Source organism: Prunus persica, chromosome G6 (genome assembly GCF_000346465.2).
Source record: "Prunus persica cultivar Lovell chromosome G6, Prunus_persica_NCBIv2, whole genome shotgun sequence".
In the NCBI taxonomy this organism is placed as follows: Eukaryota; Viridiplantae; Streptophyta; class Magnoliopsida; order Rosales; family Rosaceae; genus Prunus; species Prunus persica.
Genome location: NC_034014.1, coordinates 24,181,093 through 24,204,296, shown reverse-complemented (window position 1 = coordinate 24,204,296; position 23,204 = coordinate 24,181,093). Strand labels below are relative to the sequence as shown.

At 36.3% G+C, this 23,204-nt stretch overlaps 3 protein-coding genes across 12 annotated transcripts; all 3 read right to left on the bottom strand.

Moving 5' to 3' along the window:
• Positions 971 to 6,365, bottom strand: LOC18772322 (WRKY transcription factor 44). Of its 3 annotated transcripts, none has more exons than XM_020567306.1 (7): positions 5,804 to 6,339; positions 5,586 to 5,679; positions 3,695 to 4,162; positions 3,486 to 3,617; positions 2,558 to 3,288; positions 2,084 to 2,242; positions 971 to 1,782 (listed from the first exon to the last, which is right to left on the bottom strand). In XM_020567306.1, the coding sequence occupies exons 3-7, from the start codon at positions 3,911 to 3,913 to the stop codon at positions 1,596 to 1,598; spliced, it is 1,428 nt and encodes a 475-aa protein (XP_020422895.1). In that variant the 5' UTR covers positions 3,914 to 4,162; positions 5,586 to 5,679; positions 5,804 to 6,339; the 3' UTR covers positions 971 to 1,595. The 3 variants fall into 3 exon arrangements, with proteins under 3 accessions (XP_020422895.1, XP_020422896.1, XP_007205137.1); XM_020567307.1 differs by having other exon boundaries at positions 5,597 to 5,679; XM_007205075.2 differs by lacking the exon at positions 5,586 to 5,679 and having other exon boundaries at positions 5,804 to 6,365.
• On the bottom strand, positions 12,022 to 15,055 carry LOC109949549 (zinc finger MYM-type protein 1-like). 3 transcript variants are annotated; one of them, XR_002271999.1, is made up of 3 exons: positions 12,974 to 14,433; positions 12,573 to 12,785; positions 12,022 to 12,453 (listed from the first exon to the last, which is right to left on the bottom strand). XR_002271999.1 is itself a non-coding variant. In XM_020565444.1 (3 exons), the coding sequence occupies exons 2-3, from the start codon at positions 14,355 to 14,357 to the stop codon at positions 12,670 to 12,672; spliced, it is 1,500 nt and encodes a 499-aa protein (XP_020421033.1). In that variant the 5' UTR covers positions 14,358 to 14,361; positions 14,791 to 15,055; the 3' UTR covers positions 12,022 to 12,669. The 3 variants fall into 3 exon arrangements, 2 of the variants coding, with proteins under 2 accessions (XP_020421033.1, XP_020421032.1); XM_020565444.1 differs by adding an exon at positions 14,791 to 15,055 and having other exon boundaries at positions 12,022 to 12,785; positions 12,974 to 14,361; XM_020565443.1 differs by having other exon boundaries at positions 12,022 to 12,785.
• Positions 15,989 to 21,898, bottom strand: LOC18772615 (two-component response regulator-like APRR7). Of its 6 annotated transcripts, none has more exons than XM_020567459.1 (9): positions 20,591 to 21,898; positions 19,990 to 20,151; positions 19,728 to 19,861; positions 19,206 to 19,373; positions 18,273 to 18,453; positions 17,718 to 18,165; positions 16,787 to 17,591; positions 16,570 to 16,622; positions 15,989 to 16,438 (listed from the first exon to the last, which is right to left on the bottom strand). In XM_020567459.1, exons 1-8 carry the CDS (start codon positions 20,916 to 20,918, stop codon positions 16,605 to 16,607), a joined length of 2,244 nt encoding a protein of 747 aa, XP_020423048.1. In that variant the 5' UTR covers positions 20,919 to 21,898; the 3' UTR covers positions 15,989 to 16,438; positions 16,570 to 16,604. The 6 variants fall into 6 exon arrangements, with proteins under 6 accessions (XP_020423048.1, XP_020423047.1, XP_020423046.1 ...); XM_020567458.1 differs by lacking the exon at positions 16,570 to 16,622 and having other exon boundaries at positions 20,591 to 21,206; positions 21,579 to 21,896; XM_020567462.1 differs by having other exon boundaries at positions 16,388 to 16,438; positions 16,570 to 16,618.

Below are 23,204 nucleotides of genomic sequence, written 5' to 3'. Positions count from 1 at the left end.
ATGAAATATGGTATGTTGTGCCTAATGTTAAAATTGATCTTCTCAATGAAGTTATTTATGCCGCAAATTCATTAAACTTTGACCATGGTCGGTCCCCGCCCAGACTCCACCCACAAATCATGCCTTGGCAACCGTTTCGCTTGTGAGATGACTTTTAAAGAGCACAAAGTTTGTTCAAATGCTCCTCTGAAATCCCAGGTTCACAGAATATTTAACAAGTCAAGGCTCGTATACACTAAAATGGCACACCAATTGTTGCATATTTTTCCAACACAGAGAAGAAAAATAAAGGTTTTCCCTTTATTTATTTTGAAGTATTTAACTTGGATTTTATTGGGGTAAGGAGGATGAATTGACAATTTGATATGAAACCTTAGCATACCAGCAACGGCAAAGGATGCGTGAGTTACGGTCAGGACAGTGGAAAGCTTCCAAATTGTGCTTAAAATTAGAGCAGAAAGAAGGAGATGACACATGAAAAGTAGCCAGGTCAAATGTGGTTTGAATTAAACATTGCAGTATCCAAGACGGGGGGGACTGGGCCTAATATGATATCTGAGCTTGTTTGCGATCAATCAGCGTGCTTGACAAGTCAAAGTTTCTTTTGGAAACCTTCAAAATTCTATAAAATTATATGGACTTAAATATGATATCACTAATAAATTGGAGAAATTTTAGTGTTATGATTACACTAAGACATTATGTTACTAATTCATTAGTTAAAATATGGATGGACGATATATTTCATATATTATGAACCTCTTAGGATATCGTATCAATAAATAAATACATGCAGCGGTATACTTGTCACACTGAAAAGTTACTCCATAATAGAGGCACGTGACAGTATGATTCGAGTCAAGAATCATTGTTTCCCGTTTTATGAGATTATCAACTTTTGTTTCTGATTCTCGTACGTAGACTGAATTGTGATGAGAATGAACCAAACTAACATGAAAAGATACAAATATAGTTCAATGACGGTCATTCATTAGAAGGGATAAACATAGCAGAAGTTTTCATCGAATCTGTTGCATCAGAGACACAACCCGGATTTGCCAAAGTATCCAAAAGTCCAAAGCAGCCTGGATATAATAATTAAAGTGTACAACTTTTTTATATAACAAAAATAGCACAATTATTACCCACTGGGAATTGAATAATCCTTAAACTTACTCTCTATCCTTGTACTTACTGAGTTATTGGGAGGAGCACTAACAAGTTCAACCTAATTGCCATTAACATGTGTAAGAAAGTTTTGTTATATAAAGGGTAAGAGAGAAAAAGAATGCAATACTCTCGTGCTGAGCTAAATGAAGGAAGCAGCAACAGGGAAAATTAGCCAAAATATTTTCACCCATTTTATGTTTCCAAAAAACCCACATAGAAGCTGTCTCCACAAGCAGCCTTCAGAGAGATTCCCAAGTAAAATGATTGGCATTGCAGCAGACCATTCAAGGTGGGCATCAAAATCACTGCACTAGTTTATTTGGTGTCTGAGATCTTATGAGCCCATCTGAGATTTCTGTCAGACAAGCATGGGGATGAGGTTGAGACATTTTGATCCCAAAGTGTGAATGTGATGGGGTGGTCATTCATGGCTTTTCTTTGGTTGTGGGGGCTTGTGCATCCTTTTCGGATGCTCCTGGGTTTGTGTTCCTCAGTGGCATGTCATGGTTGTGCTTTCCCTCGTATGTTGTGATAAAAGCTTTGGGATCGTCTGAGACTCTTTCGACATGCTTACGCACACTGCATTTGAGACTGGTGCATCTATAGTAACTTCTGCAGGATAGAAAAAAGCCAGATTGTGTAAGCACAAGCTTGCTAGCCAAAGAGAATATTGTGTCCCGTTGTAAATGTCATGAATGTACTTCAGCCATTATGAACAGCTTAATCAACCGAGTCTTAACATAATCGAAGGGGTCAATTTGAGGTTTACACCTATCACTTTGGAAAAAAAGGATTTCCGAGGTAATTACCAGCTCAGACAGACAGGTGATACTCATGCAAGAGGATTATTAGGCAATTGTTCCAAGAGGTCTGGATACATTGACTAAAAGGGAGAAAGAATAGTCTTTCTCACCTGGGATATGGATTTCCCTTAACAACCTTCTGCCCATATTTCCTCCAACGGAAGCCATCACCCGTCATATCAGAATCTACTGAACTTTGCACCACAACACGGGGATCTGGCACACCTTCTCCTGATATGCCCCCTTCATTCGATTGATTCTCGCTTTTTCTGAAGGACAAAGCATAGGTAAACATCGTCAATGACATTAAACTTGAATAGATAAAATTATGATAGAAATGCTCATTAAGAATGAAAGAATCAAGATACTTTGAAAGCATATTTAATCCATACAGTCAACGTCAAGCACAGAGAAGGGAAGAGGCAAGAAAATGGATACAAACTAGCACATAACCACGACCATGATAAGCAATCATCGTTTTGTTTCAAATGTTAAGGTGCACTACCTTTCTAAGCTAAAATATGCATTGCTAATCTAAAGCATAGGCCTTTGATTTTCATCTACCTGCTACTGAATGGTCTTACCTTCTTTTACTTCTAGGTTCATAATCCTCTGCTTCAGGTCCCTTGCTTCCTTCCTCACACTCTCCACTAAGACCACAAGAATTATCAGGAGTTCCACCACCCGCATTTATTCCTCCACTTGCAAGAGGATCATAAAGTAGTGGAGCTTTACTTTGATAAGAATGCACAGGTAGTCCAACTTCATTCTGATCCTCTACTCTACCTTCAGAACCTTCATTCCTTTCATTAAGTTGACTATTCCATAACCGGTTGTTGGTATCTTGACCAGTTCCATCAGATGCTATGCCTAACCCTTGCGTCCCCGATGAGCTTTTCTTTGGAGGTTGGGGCTTTGAGTGGTTGTGTTCACCCTTGTAGACAATCTCAGCAATCTGTCCATCCAAAGATCTCTCAACCTTCTTTTTCACAGGACAATTTGGATGCGTGCACTTATAGTAACTTCGCGGGTACTCACTTCCTTTGACTTGCTTCTGTCCATATTTTCTCCAATTATACCCATCATAAGAAGGCCTATCAGTATTGGCTGTGGATGGTATATGTTTTGGATCCTCTTCCACGTTTTGTGATGCTATCTTCAAAGGCTCTGTTGTCTGATTTGTCTCAGCACATGATGGATTATTATGGCGCAGATTTGGGCTAAGTTGGGATCTAAAGCATTTATCTTGATTTTGCTGTAGAACACCAGCCTCGACTGATGATTGTGTCGATTGGTGGCTGGTATTGAAGTTTCCCTGGTAACATTGAACCAAAAAAAAGATAAGTTATTTTCCAAATTTGAGGTTCAAAAGTTTCACCACATTTTCCAAGTTCATGTCCTTAACACATTTATTCTACATACTACAGATAATACTCAGAAAAATCACATTTATTACCAGGAAAGTCACATTTATTCAGTTAAATAACAAACATACAATATCTAGCTACCGACCATATTTGCCAAGGCAGAAACAGTTGCCCTTGATACAACTTTTGCCAATGGTTTGTATACCACACTTGCTCTGCTGTCTGATTTTGAGATCTTCTCTGATGAATTACTATGTGCAGTACCAGACATCTCTGCCTGAAATTTATGGGCACCAACACTCAGAAGGAAAGAACTTTTCAAAAGGGACAAGCATTTAGTAGAATTAAGGTCACCTGGGAAGAAACCAATCCAGAGACAGCATGATTCACCGTTGGCTTGAACCTCACAGTCTTTGGTCTGATGGCAGGAACAGCAGTTTCAGAAGATATATTTGAAGGAGAGGCATCGATAGCTCCTGCAAGAAGCTCCGTGAAGGACCTAAAGCTTGAACAAGTAGGCCTTGAAGCAACTGGTTTAGCTATAACTACCCGCTCTGCCTCCTTAATATCCATTTCCAAATGATTATGTTATGTTCCAACTAGGTGTTTTTGGTGCATGACATACTATCATGAGATACAGGAGAAAATCGAAGTCCCATCATCTTATGCCTGGAATATACTCTGCATATTTCCCTCCAGAAAGCAATAAAAAAGTTACGACAAAATCAGGAGGCCAAGCTTGATATGGATTAATAATTAACTGGTGCTCAGCTGCTATTACACATGTTGGCTCCAGATATGCAAAGCTCAATCTACTTCAACCTGCACGAGACCAGGATCATAACATGAATTAGTAAACTAACAAGAAGATGAAGAACCAAAGGAATTTTTAAGAGTACAGCATTCTTCTAAATTACAAGACATTGAAAGGTTAAACTTCGGCTTAATGCATTCATTATCAGCCAGACAAAATGAGCCTTAGGCTGCATTTGGGAATTGGATTGGCAGATCAGAAAATAGTCTCAGAAAAATCCCTCTAATCTCATATTTTTGCTGCCATTACTTTCAAAGTAATGCATCATTTGAGTAGGGCAGGCAAGCACACAAATTGCCACACAAATGTGTTCTTTAACTTCATGGGATTAGGAATTATTCCCATCAAAGTGAATAATTGATCAAGGTTGCATTTTAAGTCAAGGAACATTTCTTAAATCTAGTCCACCTCTCTATTATCATAAAGCAGATTACGTGCGAACAGCTAGCCACAACACCAAAGCACTCACATAATAGACAAAACAAACAGCGATGACTGAACAGAATTAGCAATAACCAATATTGTTTCCTGAATACTCATCTGGGTCTCTGAAATGAAATGTCATTTTCAAGTTTTCTTTAAAATCTAGCCATGGTTGAATAAAGAATGTAGCGTTTTCATAAAGATCTTTCTTTGAACTTGTATTGCACCATTCATGAAACTGTTTAGCAAAACGAACAACATAGAAGTGGATCCCCTTTTAAAATTTTGAAATATTAAAAAATCAGTATATTATCCAAGTTCACATCTTCAAGCAGGCATAATCTTGCTCATCTGCTTCCTATTCAGGCATAGATAAATTCCCATTGCAAACACAAGTACAAAATTGGTAATTTCTCCATAAATTCCCATTACAACCAACCACTTAAGATTTTCTGAAAGAAACCGTCGGAACAAGACAGTAAAAAGTCGGAGCAATTCTGATAGTTTTTCTTCAAAAATCATATGTTGAACCACAAATCAAGTCATGACATGTAACTTTTCCTACAAGTGACATGAGCAACCATCTGTGTACATGAGTATAATCTTTATATCCCAATCATATAACTTTTCATACATCTGACACAGTTTCTTCGTTTCTTTCCAAGAGGTAAAAGTTGAATGAATTAATAAATAAAATCAAAATCTAATAGATATGCTCAGCAAATTTTCCGAGCTATCAATGAAAACCAACATATTTTCTTCCAATGAACAGAAAAGAAAAAGAAATTAATCCCAAAAAGAAAAAGTACCAGATTTTGAAGAAAGCAACAAGAGATGCAGAGTAACAAAGACTTTCAGAGGTATGGTTAAAGTAAAATAAGTAAATACAAAGTCACGCAAATCCCAGAAACTCTAAAAACTAAAACACAGACCACAGTCAAGTGTAAATCAGATATCAGATAGCATTTACAAAGTAAAAGAAGAAAAGAATAAGAGTAAAGGAACTACTAGCAATAGACCCCGAATGGCTTCAACTCGAAAACTAAGAAATTTGCTGGTTCAACTGGATCTTATATGCCAAGCTTATAACAATTAGCTTAGTCTGCATTGCAGAACCACAAATTTCATAAGAAAACAAAATAAAATAAAGGGCATAGAAAGTTTAGCTCTGAGCATAGAAAATTTTAAATCTTTAACAAAACGTGACATAAAAACCAGAGCTTTACCTTGGAGAATGGAGAGAGAGGGAGAGAAAAAACAGCAGCTTTGTCTACGAACACTAGAATAATAATCTTACAAAAGAGGTAATGGGCTTGTCTTCTTTTGGCCAAGTACGTACATACAGCTACAGCACAGAAGGCAAAAACGAGCGGTTTAGCTGTTCATGGAATTCCTAGAGAGTTTTGAACAGTACCCTTCTGATGGAGAAAGAAAGAGAGATAGAGATGCCTAGACTTTTGAAACAAAATTCCAACATTTTGACGCAAGGAAATGTTGTCAAGAAAAAAATGAAAAAAATGAAAGAACCCGACAATTTCAACTATATTTTATTGTTTTTAAAGTAAAGTTTTAGCATGTTTGGCTTTCAAAAACTTGGTCTTGGGATTTAGTATTTAGCAACTGCAGAAATGCAAGTTTGGGAAGCGTAGGAAGCATAAAAAAGGGAAACTGCAAATTGGGTTCTTTTCATTTATGTAGTTTATTTTTTGGGTCTGAAAAACTGACTCGGTGAGCAGTAGCTTGAAGAAGGAGCCCTAGAGCCTAGTGGTACGTCCAACTACCCGTCTCCGTTTCTCTTTTGACTCTCTGATCCTGCTAGCTATACGTATAGGCCGGGGGGGACCTGTAATAATATAGAAATTACAGGGCGGGTCCCACAGTGGGACAAATTATAGGGTGTTTGAATGCACTTGAGAGCCCACTGGGATAAACTAATGCTGTCAAGCTACAGGGGAAAATGTCATCTCCAAATGGACACGTGGCCAGGTGGGATTTGCTGTGTTTCAAACCTCATATTAAAGTTTGAACTTTGAGGTCCCATTCTTGTGTTACTTATTTACTAAGTTAAAAAGACTAGATTGCCCATGAATCTTGAATGTGGATGAGGGAAGTGTTAGGGTGAAAGAGTAAATTTAGTTAGATTTTGATTGCTGCTCTTCATTGTTTAGGGTTCAAGTTAATATATTACAAAATGCCACCTAAGAATCATAATGTACAATTAAAAATGGTAAAGATGTCATGGATTGGTTGCCATGCTCTAGATTTTCCCTACATGTAAAGTTTATCCAATCCACCATATATATATATATATATATATGGGAAATGGTAGATGGTTAGGTTTGGATAGCAGAAAAATAGGGCAGAGAGGGAGTTAGGTGAGGCATGGATGGGTGTGAAGTTTGTGAAAACTATTACAAGATTTATCTTATTGAGAAATATAAGAAAAGTGGATTTGTTTTTTTTTCTTCTTTTGTTGAGTAAGGGTTTATTTGTTGTAGGTGTGGCAAGTAGTGTTTTTTATATAGAATAATTCATGTCAACGAAGTCTAATTTAATGAAAAATGATATTGACTTATACACTATTGATCTCAAGTTCGAATTTTCATATAACACTTTTATAATATGTGTGTGGAAACTCTCATTTTCCTTGTAGTTTAGACTATCGCTTGTATTAAAAAAAATTATAAAATTTATTTTAGATCTTTTACAAAAGTTTTGATCTCAAAAACATTGTTTATTATATTTGATTGTCGACAAACAAAAGTGTTGTTGGCTTCAACATTGTAGAAGTGATGATGATATTATTGGTAGGAAGCTAAGCCACTATGACAATTTGACCACAAAGAAAAAAAAACTATGTACGGTTTAAAATATAAAAAAAGCTCAGTTTTGACTGTGGTGAAGAAAGCACTTTCAAAAAAGTCCTTCAAAATCGATATGAATCATATCCACATAATTTAGAGTGAAAATGGTGGAAATCTAGAATGAAATACACCAAAGAACATATAAGCAAAGTGCTGTATATGATAATCAATACTAAGATAGGACAACATACATTAATAGCACTTAATTTCATATCCTTTACAACCACATAAACTATAACCATGACAAAAATAATGACAGTGCCAACCTAAAAAATTGATGGATGGGAAGAAGATACAAGAGTACAACCAGACGGCACAAAATATGAACCCCATTGGCAAAAGCTATAAGCAGAAAGAAAAAAAAAAGTATATAAAATCTGAAAACTTCTGTCGATTTTGTTCTAGCAGTATATGAAGTTGCCACAGAGTTGAGGGATAGGGTGGGGGCAGAGAGATTAGGTTCATTTCAGCCCCAGCCAGTTTATCTGGCATGCATATATTATACAAAAGTATACACTCTTCCATTCTGAAACCCTACCCCTTTTTTTCGTTCTTCCAATTAATAATTTGGATTATATGTGTGTGGGTTTTTGTTTGTATAAGCGATAGTCTAAATACTCTAAGTTAATTTACCATTCAAAAAGAGGAACACGAACTTAGGTGCAAGGGAACGGACTCACTACTCTAACCAACTGGCTTAACTTATATTATCACTCTTTAGTTCATTATAATTTAAATTATCTAATTAACTCTCTCGAAGCATTTCGTCTTTTACTTCTTGTTTTATCAATCTCTATAGTGAGTTAGTGAGAACACAATCACATAGTTTTTGAGGCACTTGTCTTCTGGATAGGTATGAAGTTATGATGATAACTTTTGAAGTGCAAAAAGTTTCAATCATGTACAACCAATAATTTTCATGGAGACTATAGACTTTTGCAATGATGTGAATGCAAATGGCTTTAGCACATTGAATAAAGGAATGCATACATGTACAATTAGTTGGTAATTGATTATGTATCCATGTAACTCTGTATCATAATGTTACTTGCTCTCTTTTTACTTAAATGATTAGTATTCTAAAAAAATCATCGTATATTCCTTTTTTATAAAAATCTAAAGGATATATACATTACATAAATAAAAAAAATACTTGATGACTTTTTTCGAATGCCAATAACAGTTTTCAAATTATTTTAATATAACATCGTTTGTCATCTAGATCTTCTTATAATATTTATCTTTTTATTAATAAAATTTCAATATCCATTTTAATATAACTTAGCTGGTTCTGCTGGTTAATATTATAAGCCAAGTGACTTATTGGTTGATGAGAGCTCTTGAGTCTAACTTTTAAGAAATTTTTAATTGGTTAGAGCGAATGTATTTCTCATTCTGCACCCGAATTCAGATCGTTCTTCTAGTAATTTAGATTAGTTTAAAGAAGAATATCGCTTGTATAAATAAATAAATAAATATATATATATATTAAGTATTTATTGTAAAACTCAATCAGCTTTGCCCTTGGAATATGAATGAAGCCAAGTTTGGAGGTTTTTGAAATAAATACATATATTGTCTTGAGACAAGTGTTTGGCATGTAGCAATGAGCATAGGGTTTTGACTCTTTTCAGGGTTTGATTTGAACTTTGAAGATTTCTTTCTAGCCTTTGGAAAGTTAGTTGGGAGGATGGGGACACGTGGCGGTATTCACCGTCTCAATCACTAAACTAAAATTCTACGCCCCTGACTGGTAGCTGCAACTTGTGTTTGCCCCCGCACGTGCCAGTCTCAATTTAATGTTTTATTGTTTTATTATTTTTGGTCCAGAATTTTTTGTTTTGTTTTTCTATATTTGGTCTTTTGCTAATTTCTGGTACAGAATTTATTGATAGAGATACAGGTGCCAATGGATCTGTCTTGCCATAAAATTTAATGCTTATATGTAGTTTTCATAATGAATATGTAACAATATTTTATATGAATATGTGTAGGCGGTGTTTAAATTTGAGTATTTTCAGAGGTGGCATAAGCTAGCTTTTAAAATGTTAAAATTGTATTTTTATTTTGATGGAGATCAGGATTAAAGATATTAATATCTTAACCTACATATATTCACAGTTCTTCTCTCATCCGAACGTCCGCACGTTATTATTGTGTCGACATCATTATAAACAAATAGGATAACAAGGAGGGTTAGTAAAAAATACATGATATTCACACAGTAATGATATTATGCATATATATAGATATATATAATTTTACGTATAAATTTTGGATTTTAAAGTATGTGATGATGACAACTTTAGAGGTAGAGGGCCATTTTTGTTGTCTGCATAAGACAATTTTGGGGATTTTCTTGTTGCATTGAAAAACATGTTATTAGTGGCCACACTGGTCTGGTTTTGATTTATTTTCCAACTCTGCAGTGCCATAGTCGGTAGGTAAATGGAAGCGGTCAGCCACCGCCCGCTTCCAATATACAAAGCCTGCCTTTTATCCTTTATCAAAGGTTATTAAAATCTTCATATGGACAAATTGACATCCCTACAGAGAACCAAATGAGGTAAGAAAGTCATTGCAAATAGTTTATGTTAGCCAAAAACGAATTAAGCTCTTCACACATCCTAATTAGGATAAGGAATCTGTTAGAATAACACTGCAGATGAATGATAGGATCACTCGTTCACACATGTGAAAATTATTAATCATTTATACATGTGACGATAAAAAAATGAATGAAGGTTATACGCATATATTAAAGAACATGTTACTTGTTTAAAATAATACTGTAGAGGAATGTTAAATTCAACTACTTGCGTATGTGTAAATAACTGTTAGCCATTTATTCATGTGCTACTCTAATTCTAAAATTTCTGAAAGATCACATTTGAGGTGGTAGGTTCATCATAGGTTAGCTAGTGAAGAGCCACTAGTGAGTTAGGTAAGGTCTCTTACTTGCTTGGGCACCATGACTAGAATCAACCTACGATGGGCTACTACTGCCCCCGGTACCAGAAAATCATTCTAAGTTTTCAATACACCAATTATGGACATGGCCCCAATTCTTCCACGAAATAAAGATTTGTCAAACAAATCGTACAGTAACATTAATATATGGTGCGGTCCCCACCACACGTCAGGATCATAGCACCAGTGAAACTTATTACTACTATGTATTTTTATAAGTTTCGTACATAATTATATTAATTAGTATATTGATTAGATTAATCTTCCCCAGTTTATCAATTGAATACCATTTTTGAATGCTCTAAAAGACCCTCAACAAGGAGTATGTCGCTTTCTATCCAAATCAGTTAAGTGCGGTGATGTTTATAAAAATATTTAGTCTTCGCTTTGTTAAAGGTGTGAGAAGTTCAAATTTCATGTATTATTAAATATGTATGTATATATCGTCCGAACAGTTAAAACTTAAGATGCAATTTGGATACGAAAGACTATAAGATGCTTTTACTTATAATTACTTAACTATGTGTTGGATCATCTTAGGACGAAGTGATACTAGAATTCGACAAACTGTGTTGGTTGGATTCGGAAATATTTAGATTGTTTTAAAATACTATGTAATGTGGATCATCAGAATTTCCAGTTTTAATGCTTTAGTTGGTTGAACTTTGTGTGTACTTATATATTCTCCTCTTTTGTAAGACCCTTGTTGTGTGTAATTGTGTTTCGTCTTTTTTACTTTGTTTTTTAGCTGTTAGGTTTTGCTACGTTGTTTGTTTGCTGGTTGGCGTTATGTCTTTTGGGTTTTGATTTGGCGGTAAATTGAATAATTATGTCATTAATTTACATATTTTTTATAATTTTTTAATCCTGAAAGATGCTTTTATTTTGTATTTTTTTTATAGTGCTGCTAGCAATGAGCTGGCCTTCTTCTTTTTTCTTTTGGATTGTTCATGTGGCACGGGAAGAATGCAGAGTCCCGAACCCGACCAATGACTAGAAACTTTAAGACATTCCCACATACAAGGGAGAAAAAAACAAGCAAAGCATCGCATTTGTCCTCAAACAAAGGCTCACGGGTTCTGAATTAACAATCTACATTCTTTAATCCCCAAACTAATAGATATACCAGCAAAAACCAAAAAGAAAGGGAATGTGTAACTGGCACCTATGCTGTAAGTCCAACTGATTACATAAGCGCTTATAACTTTAGTGGTAGAACATTTACATCTATGTCCACAATAAAAGTTCGACTCTCAGTTTGCCCTTCTTAAGAACTCTGGCTCTGAACCTGGGAAAAAACAAACTTCTTGTAGAATTAATTTTCATTTTTTGACCATTAAAAGTAAAAAGCATTCAGGGACAGACCCAGAAATTTTATGTCGTAGGGTCATAGTGTACAATGGAGAATTTGGGGCTTAAAGGCTTGGTGGGGAAGAGGGTTAAAGGTTTGTGGGGGGTGGAGATTGGGGATTTAGGTTTGAGGGTTTAGAAAATAGGTGTTTTGGAGATGAAAGCTCGGGAGGAAGGTCTGTGCACAGTGGCGGATCCAGGATTATGTAGCCAAGGGGGCTTAGTGTAAAAGTTCTGAAATTTTTCTACAAAGAAAATAATGCTAAAAAGATAGAAAGATAGTACTTCCATTCATAATTCATAACAAAACCAATAATACAAGTTACAATTGTCCACGACGAGTTTTCATATTCTGAAAACGTTGCATTATAATTTCGTTATCAATACAAGCAAAAACATCTCTCTCAATGTAAACAATCAAGCTATCATTCAACCATTGATCTCCCATTCTGTTGCGAAGTGGATTTTTAATAATATTCATAGCGAAAAATGCCCTCTCCACTGATGCAGTTGCAACCGGTAAAACCAAAGCCAACGTAAGAAGCAAATACACAAAAGGAAATATTTCATGCATTCCTTTCTCCACTATTTTTTCCGCAAGACTACTTATCCCTTCCAATTGAGAAAAATCACTACTCGAACGCATATGATGAACATAAACACCAAGTTGATCTTCAAGCATCAATAAGTCTCTATCCGAAAAATCATAAGGATAAAATTGAGCAAGACGAACTAGCTTTCGTTTGTCAAAAGCCACAAAGTTATTTTTTGGACTCAAGCATGCCAAACAAGTAAGTAACTCAGTACTTACCTCGTTGAAGCGATCATTTAACTCCGCAAGTTGCCCATCAATTACATGAATAAAGATCTCCACACGATAACGATGATAATTTGTCTTCATTGGAGCATTACGCTTGCTCAACCAATTCTTCAAACTCATTATCCCTCATCAACTGCAGGTTTTCCTTGCATGTTTTCACTAAATTCATTGCACTCACAATGTCTTGATCTTTCTTTTGCAATGCTAGAGACAAAGTGTTTGTTATTCCCAATATAGCTTTCATTACAAATAAGTGAAACACAAACTCAAAAGATTGTATTTCTCTCCATAACTTATAGGCTTCACCCGAACTATCATTAGGATTATCATCAACAATCATTTGAAGCACATTCACCACAGAGGAAACATAGAAATGATACTAATCAACGTACCATAATGTGAGTTCCATCGTGTATCGCCGGCACGTATGAGAGTCCTTTCTTGATTTAAGCCCCGCCCCGTTATAAGACAATCATCTTCAAAAGCTCTCACAAGCTCTTCTTGGTATTGTGCTCTAAGTGCATCGCGGCGCTTACAAGATGCTCCAACAACATTAACCAAACTATTAGCCGTTGTGAAAAAAGAGTTGACATCAATGTTTTTCTTTGCTACCGCAACAAGAGCTAGTTGAAGTTGATGAGCAAAGCAATGAACATAAAATGCACAAGGTTGTTCTCTCAAAATCTTTGTCTTAAGGCCATTGAACTCACCTCTCATATTGCTAGCTCCATTATAACCTTGTCCTCGTAGCTTGGAAAAGCTCAAATTCGCGGAAGAAAAGAATTCATCAATTGCTTCCTTTAGTGCACTTGAAGTAGTGTCGGTTACATGTTGAACCCCCACAAACCTTTCAATTATTTGTCCTTTGTCATTCACATAACGCAACACCATCGCCATTTGCTCCTTTATTGAAACATCACGTGCTTCATCCACCATTATTGAAAAATATCTATCTTTTACATCACTCAAGATAAGATCAATGGTTTCTTTGGCACAAGAATTGACAAGATCTTTTTGAATTGAAGGAGCTATTAACTTTAAATTTTCCGGAGCATTTTCCAACACAACGGCCTTAACTTTTTCATCATGATCCGCAAGAAATTGCAAGAGCTCTAAATAATTCCCTTTATTACTTGATTGTGCACTTTCATCATGACCACGAAAAGAAAGCCCTTGCCGCAACAAATACCTAGTGCACTTAAGTGATGCATTCAAGCAAGTGCGATAAGCCGTGCGAGCTTGGCTTGTTTGCTTGATCACAATTGTTTCAATGTGTGTAGTTTGATGCATCAAATTGTAAGCAACTTCTCTAGCTTGGTTGTGAACACTACCAACCGGTCCAATATGAAGGTTAAATCTTTCTTTCGCCTTCTTCCAATTATTGAAGCCTACCCCAGTGAATGCATCACCACCCACTTGATCAAAATTAGATTTGAAGAGATAACAATGAAGACAAAACGCAGCATCTTTAGCAATACTATATTCCAACCAATCATGATCATCAAACCAATGAGCAATGAAGCGTCTATTAATTCCTGATTGATTAGTTTGTGGGAATTTATAACTTCTAGGTTGACAAGGTCTCTTTTGTAGATATGCTCTTCGGATCTCATCCCGAATATTAGGACTATAATCCGCCATTCGAGTTCTTAGTCCAGGGTCTGCTTGAAGATTAGCTAAGATCTCATCTACTTCAATTGGTCTTGCATTTGAACTACCCGGATTAGACAGAGAAGAACTATCCGTAGATAATTTTCTTTTAAAGAATCGTTCCATAAATCTACAAATCAATTAATTCAATCAATCATTAATTTTTATCCAAATTATCATATGAATATGAAAATTTCAATAACCCACTCTCAATATTCAATATACTCCCTAAACCCATATAAATCAATATTCAATATACCAAATTATCATATAAAATAGCAATCAATATTTAATATACCCAATCAATTCATATTATCAATCAAACATAAACTCAATCAATCTACATTAATATGATTATCACTATGATTCATATCCATAAATTTAATTACATAAAAAAAAAATATCAACATGAATCATATCCATAAATTTCAAGCATAAACTCAATCAATCAATATGATTTATATTCATAAATTTCATTACATAAAAAAAACAAATCAATATCAACAATATAATTTTTATCACTATAATTATTAATTTCAGATTTTCCATGCTTGCTTACTTGTAGTTTAAAAAATGGGCGGCGGACGGCGGTAGAAGGTGGTGGTGATCGGCACTGGGCCACCGGTGAAGAGTTGATGGAGGTTGTCCAAGGTTGGGAGGTTAGGGTTTGAGAGGATGGGAAGAGAGGGGCTGCTGTGGAATTGGGAATGAAGGAGAAAATGAATCTGTGCAGTGCTGTGCGTGTGTGTTGTTCTGTTTTTTATTTTTTTATTTTTTTATTTTTAACCTGGCCCAAAACGACGTCGTTTTGAGGCCAGGTCAATTAAAAAAAATTTTGACTGAGCCTTGACCAAACGACGTCGTTTGGTAAGGCAGTTTTTAAAAAAAATTACGCGCAGCGCGCGCAGCTGCAAAGGGAATTTTGTTGGGGCATTTCGTCGAGCACATTGTGTGCATACAAGGGGGCTTCCAGCCTGGGTCCAAGGGGGCTTCCATGGACTCCGTTGCCAATTTTTCAGACTTCCAAGGGGTCGTCTGACCCCTCTTGTCCCAACATGGATCCGCCCCTGTCTGTGCAGCAGCTATACAATCTGTTCTATTTTTTTTTTTAAAGACCTGGACCAAAACGACGTCGTTTTGGCCAGGTCTTTAAAAAAAAAATTTGTTACTGCTGGTCCAAAACGACGGCGTTTTGGCCAGCGAGTTTTTTAAAAAAATTCGTTGCTGGGCCAAAACGACGCCGTTTTGGCCAGCTTCTTTAAAACAAAAAAACAGATTTCCTGTTCAGCTTCTTCTTCCTCAGTATCTGCAACTCCTCCCTTCAGCCATTCATGGGGTCACACCCCAATTCAAAGGGACCTTCTACCTTGCTTTCATGGAGTCCATAGGGTCAAACATTCATGGAGTCCATAGGGTCGTTTGACTCCATTGACCCCACTATGGGTCCGTTCCTGAAAGCATTGCATGTCACGGGAGGAGGATGATGATTCAATTGTGCTAAAATTTAAGGTGGTTTTTTATTTTTATTTTATTTTTTGGGTACATTAGAGGTCCAAGTACCAAAACAAAATCAATCACAAACAAGCTTGGGCCTGGCCCAGATTGTCTCTTTAAGTACTGTCAGCTGGAAGCTAGAGAACACCCATTTCTTGGTTTAGTCTCCACAGTAATAGAAGGGAAGAATGAAATGAAAAATATGAGATTTGGGGAAAAAATAATGAAGGAAAAATAGCATTTAGAATAACATAGAATCTAGATAGGAATTAAAAAGGCTTTTTTCTTCTTTTAAAAGGAAAATAAATTTCCATAATTGCCAGGGTAGGGTCAAAAAATAACACCACACCAAATAGAAAGACTCTGATCGCAGAAAGCCGATGGCCTCCTGTGTAAAAGAAGCATCTTGAAATCCACAATAATGGAATGCATCTCAAGGTGTGGTCTGTCTTATAGAGTTCTCACCTCCAACACCTCCAATTCTTTACATGAATATTTACCATGCACCTCGCTCATAAGAGTTGCAAGAAATGTACATATACATGTAACTGATAACAACTCACAAGTACACCGAATTTCAACCCTATTTTATCGGAAGTGTTGGATTAGCTATCTGTTGTCCTGACCGTGTTCTCGCTCACCGTCTGCCGCACAAATTGTCCCCGAATGCGAGGTCGTTGTTCTGCCAGTTTCTTTCTGCTTTGATACCGAACCTGAAAAACCAACCAAAAACCAAATTCAGCAAACCCGTCTACATTTCGTTTCTGTTTTGATGAGTTCTGTTCAAATATTCTAAAGGAAATCAAGCATGCAAGAGAGGAGGCATTTAACAGATTTAACTTACTCAATTCACATCAATGTTGCGCAAACAGGAAGCACTCAATTTAACAAGCCTTCCTTGGAAGAGCAAATACGGATAAGAAATTTTTGAAATGAAAATAGGGAGAAGAAATGAGTGGAGGTAATTTAAAAAACAATTTCGAGAAGAAGGAACACCTAAATTATTGCTAAACCACTTATTAAGATCTAGCATTAGGATGAAACAACCGAAAATTAGTCACCTTTTTCCGGAAGCATCTCTCCTTTCTTTTCTGACGAAACTTGGTCAAGGCAGCTTCTCTTTGCTTGACCTTGTTTTCATCTACCCTATTTCCGCTCTGGTTTCCACTAGCATCACCACTTCCACTTTTCCCAGCAACATCACTTTCCATGTTTGTACCACCTACATTTTTTCCAGTGCTGCTTCCGTTTTGCACATTGCTCCCATGGTTACTGCCTGAAGCACTTCCGTTGACACTGTAATTTCCGGGATTACCTTCAACAGGCCCACTCAGAACATTGGACGATCCACAATGCAGAGCAGCTACAGCCAATTTCTTCAAAGATAAATCATTATGTTCAGGCAGGTGTTGTCCTTGCATGGTGTGGACAACATGGCGATGGACCTGACAGTGATCATAATCATGATGGAGGTTCTGAATTTGGAGTTGCTTCTGGGCATCTCTTGATTGAGCCAATACTGTCGCCGCCACATTATTAGCATTATCTACTAAAACTTGCTGGGTAGCACTCTTAAGGTCCTTTTTCACAGGATGGAAAGTAGACGATGGATGCAAAAGTTGGACAGTGGATGCTGCTGCTGACTTGTTTATAACTTGAGATTTGGGAACATCGTTATTAGTTGTGGAGCCCATGTCAATGTTATTGCTGCCTCCATTTGAGGATTGATTGGGAGGGTTATCGCTTGAATGAGGTCGAATATCGCGAAAAAATTCCTTTTTTGTAACTTCCCCACTATTATCATGTGGAGAGTTGCTTCCAACATGCCCAGAAGGAGCCTTGTTAGCATTTGAGGCTGCATTATACCTGCACAGGAAGAAATATGCTAGGGGTAACCACATAGAAATTTCAAGAGAACGTACAAGACAACTGTTTCAAACTTCCACTTTATCAGTAGACAATAGCAATATCAAGTCCTTGTGTTCCTCATACCTTGAAAAGGCTGAAGAGTCTGAACGTCTTAAGACATTGCGGTCATCCTGTACTGTTGTCTCAGTGCCTTTAACTCCTCTAAGTCTTTTCAAACTGAGCTCCACGGATGGTTCATGAGTATTACTATTGGCTTTAGTGCTTCTGTCTAAGGCCTTATACTGTCTGTTAGAAGCTTCGAATTGTGTGCTGTCCATCAGGGGATCTGTGGGATCAGTGACAACACCTGTTATAGTAGCACCATCATACTTTGGCTTACTGGAAAGACTCTCATAGTTGAACTTCAGCTGCCCCTTATCAATCTGGTGGTCAAATTCACCAGAACCTATCTCAATCAGATTATTCTGTCTTGTTCCTGCTGGTTTGGTTGAAAAGTCATTAGCGTGCTGACGCTGTAAATCTCTATTACTGGATAGGCCTATCTCTAGATCTTTTCCCATTGCAAAGTTGTCTGAATAAAAAAACAGCCTAATCACTATGAAAGTAAAACAAGTATGTGCACATAACATTTGAATAGGATGCACAGAACCACACAGGTTTAGATAATTCCGGGAATACCATGTTCCTTCTGTTGTTGGCACTCCCTTGTTGCAGCTGGAGGGACCAATTTGTTACCAAGTGATTCAGCATTTGAGTGAACTACTTGGGCACAAGTACTATCAGGACACTCAGCTACCTGGTGCCATGAGAAAACTTGTCGCGGACTGTCAACTTCTACAGCTTTTTTTGTCCAGGAACTCTGTAAAATGAAACACTAACACAGTGAGACTGCAGTGTACACATCTATGAGTCTGGGTCATTCTATGACTTTATTTTCTTAATTTTTTCTTTGAGGTGATGATCCGTGTTACTCGTCCAAAAAAAAAACAAAAAAAAACAAAACTTATCCCAAGTGTTATATTCTTTTGCATATCTGCAAAATTGTGGACTAATCCTTAAATTGATTGACAGCAATGCTCCTTTACTGGTGTGAACCTGTTCACAATTTGAAACCTACTAAACAAGAGTTATTGAAGGAACTTCCATTGATTACCAATAGGCACTGTTTAGTATTGACTTTAATATGCATAACTAACTACAGTACTTACACTATTAAAACAGTAACCTGCACTTTCTAGGACTCTCATAATAACTAAGTCTGGACTCCAGAGTTAAGAGTCAAAACTATAAACAAGCAAAGGCAATTACAAGCTATCTTACAGGATAGTAAACCCGTCATCAGTTTCTGAAAACCTAATACAAACACTTACAATTCAATTAAAAAGAATTAAATCATACGCTATCCTCAGCAGGACCAGCATTATCAATCCCTTTAGCAACTTAAGAATAAGAGCTGCAAAACAAGAGTAACTGATGCACACATCCGAAAAGAAGTAAAGCTGCAATTATTCTATTGAGAGGAGTATACATTCCCTTCTCCTGACTAATGTGAAAATTCAAATAATAGGTATGCACCATCCAAGATCTTTAAGTATCCAATAACTACCATACCTGAGTGCCACTCCCATTGTCACTTCCATCTCCAACATTCAAACCAGTGCTCTCATTATCTTCCTCGTCATTGCTTCCACTATTGTTCTCAGACTTTGCAACACTTTTTGATCTTACAGACTTTTGAGTTTGTGTGCCGCTTTCACTTCCAGTTCCACTACCACTAGACTGAAAGAAAGTTTAGATACTAGTCATACAAAGAAAATTAAGAAACATAATATAAACTGCAACGTGAAACAAAATTACTAACCATTAAGCAAACATATTTAATATAAACTTATGTAATATCATCATAAAAATAAAAAGCTCTTCTCATTAACAATGGCACTGCTCAACAATAATCTCAAGAGAAAAAAAAGACCCTTCACAAAACAGGAGAAAAGTAAAGCATGTGAAGTGAAAACTACTTTTTATAATCAGTTGAGGAAGGTAAAAAAATAGGAAAATACAAAGAACTGAACAGCAGTACAAAGACTTGTGGCAAGCATTCTAATACCAGAATGGAAAGTCATAATGACTCACACTATGGCATCTCCTCCAAATGTGCTGCCAGAGGTTCTTAAGCTCATTCTTTCGTATAGGCTTCACTAAAAAGTCAACAGCACCCTTTGACAAACACTTAAAGACGAGACCCATTGAATCATGAGATGACATCACTGCACACAAATCTCAAAATAGTTTCTAAGCTGGCATAACTCAAAACTTATAACAGAGTATCACTACTCAATACAAATGTTATTGAGATGGGCATAAAATTAAAAAAAAACAAAAACAAAAAACTTACTAATCACAGGAACATTTTTCCTCGTCTTATGGTTCATAATCTTGTTTAAAAGACCAACACCGGATAAGCACGGCATAACTACCTCAGTTAAGACTAGATCAACATGATTAGTCAAATCTTCAAGAATCTTCCATGCTTGCAATCCATTTGCTGCTGCAGTCACTGAAAATACGAAGAATTAAGCATCAAATCCTGGATTTTAAAAGATAAATATACAAAAAGGATGTAATTGATGCACCAAGTAAATATATGATATTTGTGTGTGTGCATGTGAAATAAAAGAGATATATGGATACAGACATCATGTATTTTGCAAATGACAGAAAACTAACATTAATTATATTTTTTTTCAAATGCAACAACATATACATCTATGCTTTCCAGTAATCACAAAAGCATATGATAGCATGAAAGATCATAGCATCCACATTAAAAACGACAAAATACAAAAGCTTGTACATGTGAACCCTGAAAGTCAAGTTAACAGGAAACTCAACCCGATAAAGTTGATAATGTATCCATTCACTTTTTCATAAACAGTAGTGTCTGGATATAGTCATACATGTGAAGCACTAGGTGTCTCAGAAGCCAAATCACTAACCTTCATAACTGCAATTGCGAAGCAGTGCAGTGACAACATGGCGAGTACAATCATCATATTCCACCAGTAAAACCTTAAGAGACCTAACATGTAGAAACCTTTCCCAGCAAACCGTTGACCCTTGAAGCTGTTGCTTAACAGCCTGGACTTGAACAGCCCCTCCTTCCCCACCGTTTACATCTCCAGCTATTCCATTACTTTTCGACTCATCTTCCTCAACTAACCTTCCTTCCTCATCCACCACTCCATTCTTAACCCTTTCCTTCCCGTCCCATGAACGGTGATTCAGCTTCAGCAGTTGCCTATCCTCATCACTATCAACACTCATCAGGATACTCTATCAGTCAGACAAAAGACTAGTAATAAAAACGGCCCAAGTTCAGATTGAAAAAAAAACTTCTTGAATCGGGAAAAAGAATGGCGCATAGCGTTGGCTGCAAAAACCAAACCTCTGCAACTACAGACCCTTCTAAACCTAACACAATGGGTATTCACCGGTTACAAAGTGATGTCAAATGATAATCCATAACCGAATATATATACAAGTGATGCCAATTTACACCAGATGTTGTTAGCTGGCTAAAAACGGCTTGAAACCCAACAAATTGCTTTCACCCTGTATGACCAGAACACCATATCAGTAAAAAAAATACACCATAAAGCATTAACATCAAATTCTTTCTTTTAAAGATAAGATGATACCAGTATGCACAATTTTTTTTATAAAAAAAAAATCCAAACAATTTGAAATTGAGAACTTGGAACACTATTAATCTACAAATAATTGAAAGATGCAGAGAATCAACAGAAATGATGATTTAAAAATCTCACATAGCGCCAATCTTCAACAACTATAAATGATATGGATGAACCTAGATGAGCTTCAAATTATCTAAACCAGAGTAGCCAGGTACATAATACAAAGCAATAAAAAAAAAACACAGAGAAGAGAAGTATAAAATCAAAGAAGTAACATGGAAGAAATCACCTGCAAAGCTTCATTAACCGCCATAATTGAGCTAGATCCAAACCGAAATTACCAAGAAAATCATTGTACTAAAAAAACAATATGGTCAAACAATAATTCCGAAAATCTTAGTTTGGATCTTCAAAAAATATCTGAACTTGGATATTTCTTAGATATTTTTGTACTATCTTTGCAGAGTTGGGACAAGCTTGACTGGACCAAGAAACATAAGACTGCAAACAGTTACGAGAGAGATAATCGGCGATCCTTTCGTCCAGGGAGAGAGGGAGAAGAGAGAGAGAGAGATGAGTAAAAGATATGGAGCTGCGAGATGTGCTCAGCGACTGACGACGTGGACAAAATAAGGGTGGAGATGCAGAAGTAGAACGTTCGAGAAAGCCACGTCAGATGTGAGATATTTCCAGCTTGGCAGAAAATGGGGCCGAGGGCTGCTGAGGTGGACGAAATCTAAAGCAGTGAGTGCAAGGGCTCGCTTGGCACTTCTGAAGATCTCGGAGATCTGGTTTTCGACACGTGGCGGTATTGGATGGCGAGTACCGGAAGGGGAAACGTCGCTTTCATGGATTGCCTACTCGCCAAATATCTTCCATGTGGTTGGTAGTGGTGGAAGTGGCGGTGGTGACGTGTTAAATTTTCGTTAGTTGTCCACACGCTTGGGCCATTTCCTTTTTTGGGTCTGAATATTTGGCATGTCATCATATGAGTAAAAATATCCTTAAATATCTAAATGAGAGTGTGATTAAGGTGTTGCAACTTGCAAGGAACACTTGGGGCCTGGTTTAAGGTTTTTTTTTATTTGCAAAAAACTCACTAGTGTACTGATTTAGAACAATTGCTTTACTCTGTAAAGTTTTAGGTTCGAGTTTTAGTATTTGTATAGTATGTGAGAGTTTAGCATATTATCGCTTCTCTCAATAAGAAAGATTCTATAAAAAAAATTTCTTTGATTTATATTGCCACTTATGAAAGGTCTTATTGACATTCAAACTCAATCATCACACCATTTCATGGAATAAAACAAAATAAAAAGGAGTGCATGGTAACTATCCTGATATGCTAGAAGTAATTTCCTTAGTTTTTTTGTCCAATAGTTAAATTGTCTTCTTCTCAAAAAGTTCATCAGTTTCAAATTTTACTAGTCACAAACTAAAATAGGATGTATTATGAGATTCTTTTTAATCAAAAGGTAATGCTAACATTTTTTTAATTATAATTTATGTATCTCATTTAAGTTTCACGATGGTTAAATATATGATTATGTAACTTATTCAGAAATGCCCTTGTCAACATTGTTGATTTAAGTTATTAATTTATGCTCTAAAACTGAACTAAGAATTCATGTGTAGCAATGAACGTTGTTAAACACTTAAATTACAAGCGCCTTTGCATTCAAATTATTTAAAAGTTAGATTAGAATGGACTGCACTACATTCATTTTTCATTGATTTGAACTTTTGGGTAATCACGGATTAAGTCTAAGATCATATAACTCTCAACAAATCCATTATAATTTTATTTTCAGCATCCCACTTACTGTTTCTATATTTCAGAATTTAATATTTTGGATGGAGATATCTTCTTAACAATAATAATAAATTTTCAGAAAATGGTAGGCAGGAGCCTCTT

Bases quoted from the DNA above. Each gene is read 5' to 3' on its own strand.
- LOC18772322 (XM_007205075.2), bottom strand. From the start codon at position 3,913: ATGGATATTAAGGAGGCAGAGCGGGTAGTTATAGCTAAACCAGTTGCT. The intron at 3,618-3,694 runs GTGACCTTAATT...CATAAATTTCAG, and splicing joins CTGGATTGGTTTCTTCCCAG to GCAGAGATGTCTGGTACTGC. The intron at 1,783-2,083 runs GTGAGAAAGACT...TCTATCCTGCAG, and splicing joins AAGGGAAATCCATATCCCAG to AAGTTACTATAGATGCACCA.
- LOC109949549 (XM_020565444.1), bottom strand. From the start codon at position 14,357: ATGGAACGATTCTTTAAAAGAAAATTATCTACGGATAGTTCTTCTCTG. The intron at 12,786-12,973 runs GTACGTTGATTA...CTTTGTCTCTAG, and splicing joins ACGATGGAACTCACATTATG to CATTGCAAAAGAAAGATCAA.
- LOC18772615 (XM_020567457.1), bottom strand. From the start codon at position 20,918: ATGAGTGTTGATAGTGATGAGGATAGGCAACTGCTGAAGCTGAATCAC. The intron at 18,166-18,272 runs GTATTCCCGGAA...TTTTTTATTCAG, and splicing joins CCAACAACAGAAGGAACATG to ACAACTTTGCAATGGGAAAA. The intron at 17,592-17,717 runs GTATGAGGAACA...CTTCCTGTGCAG, and splicing joins GACTCTTCAGCCTTTTCAAG to GTATAATGCAGCCTCAAATG.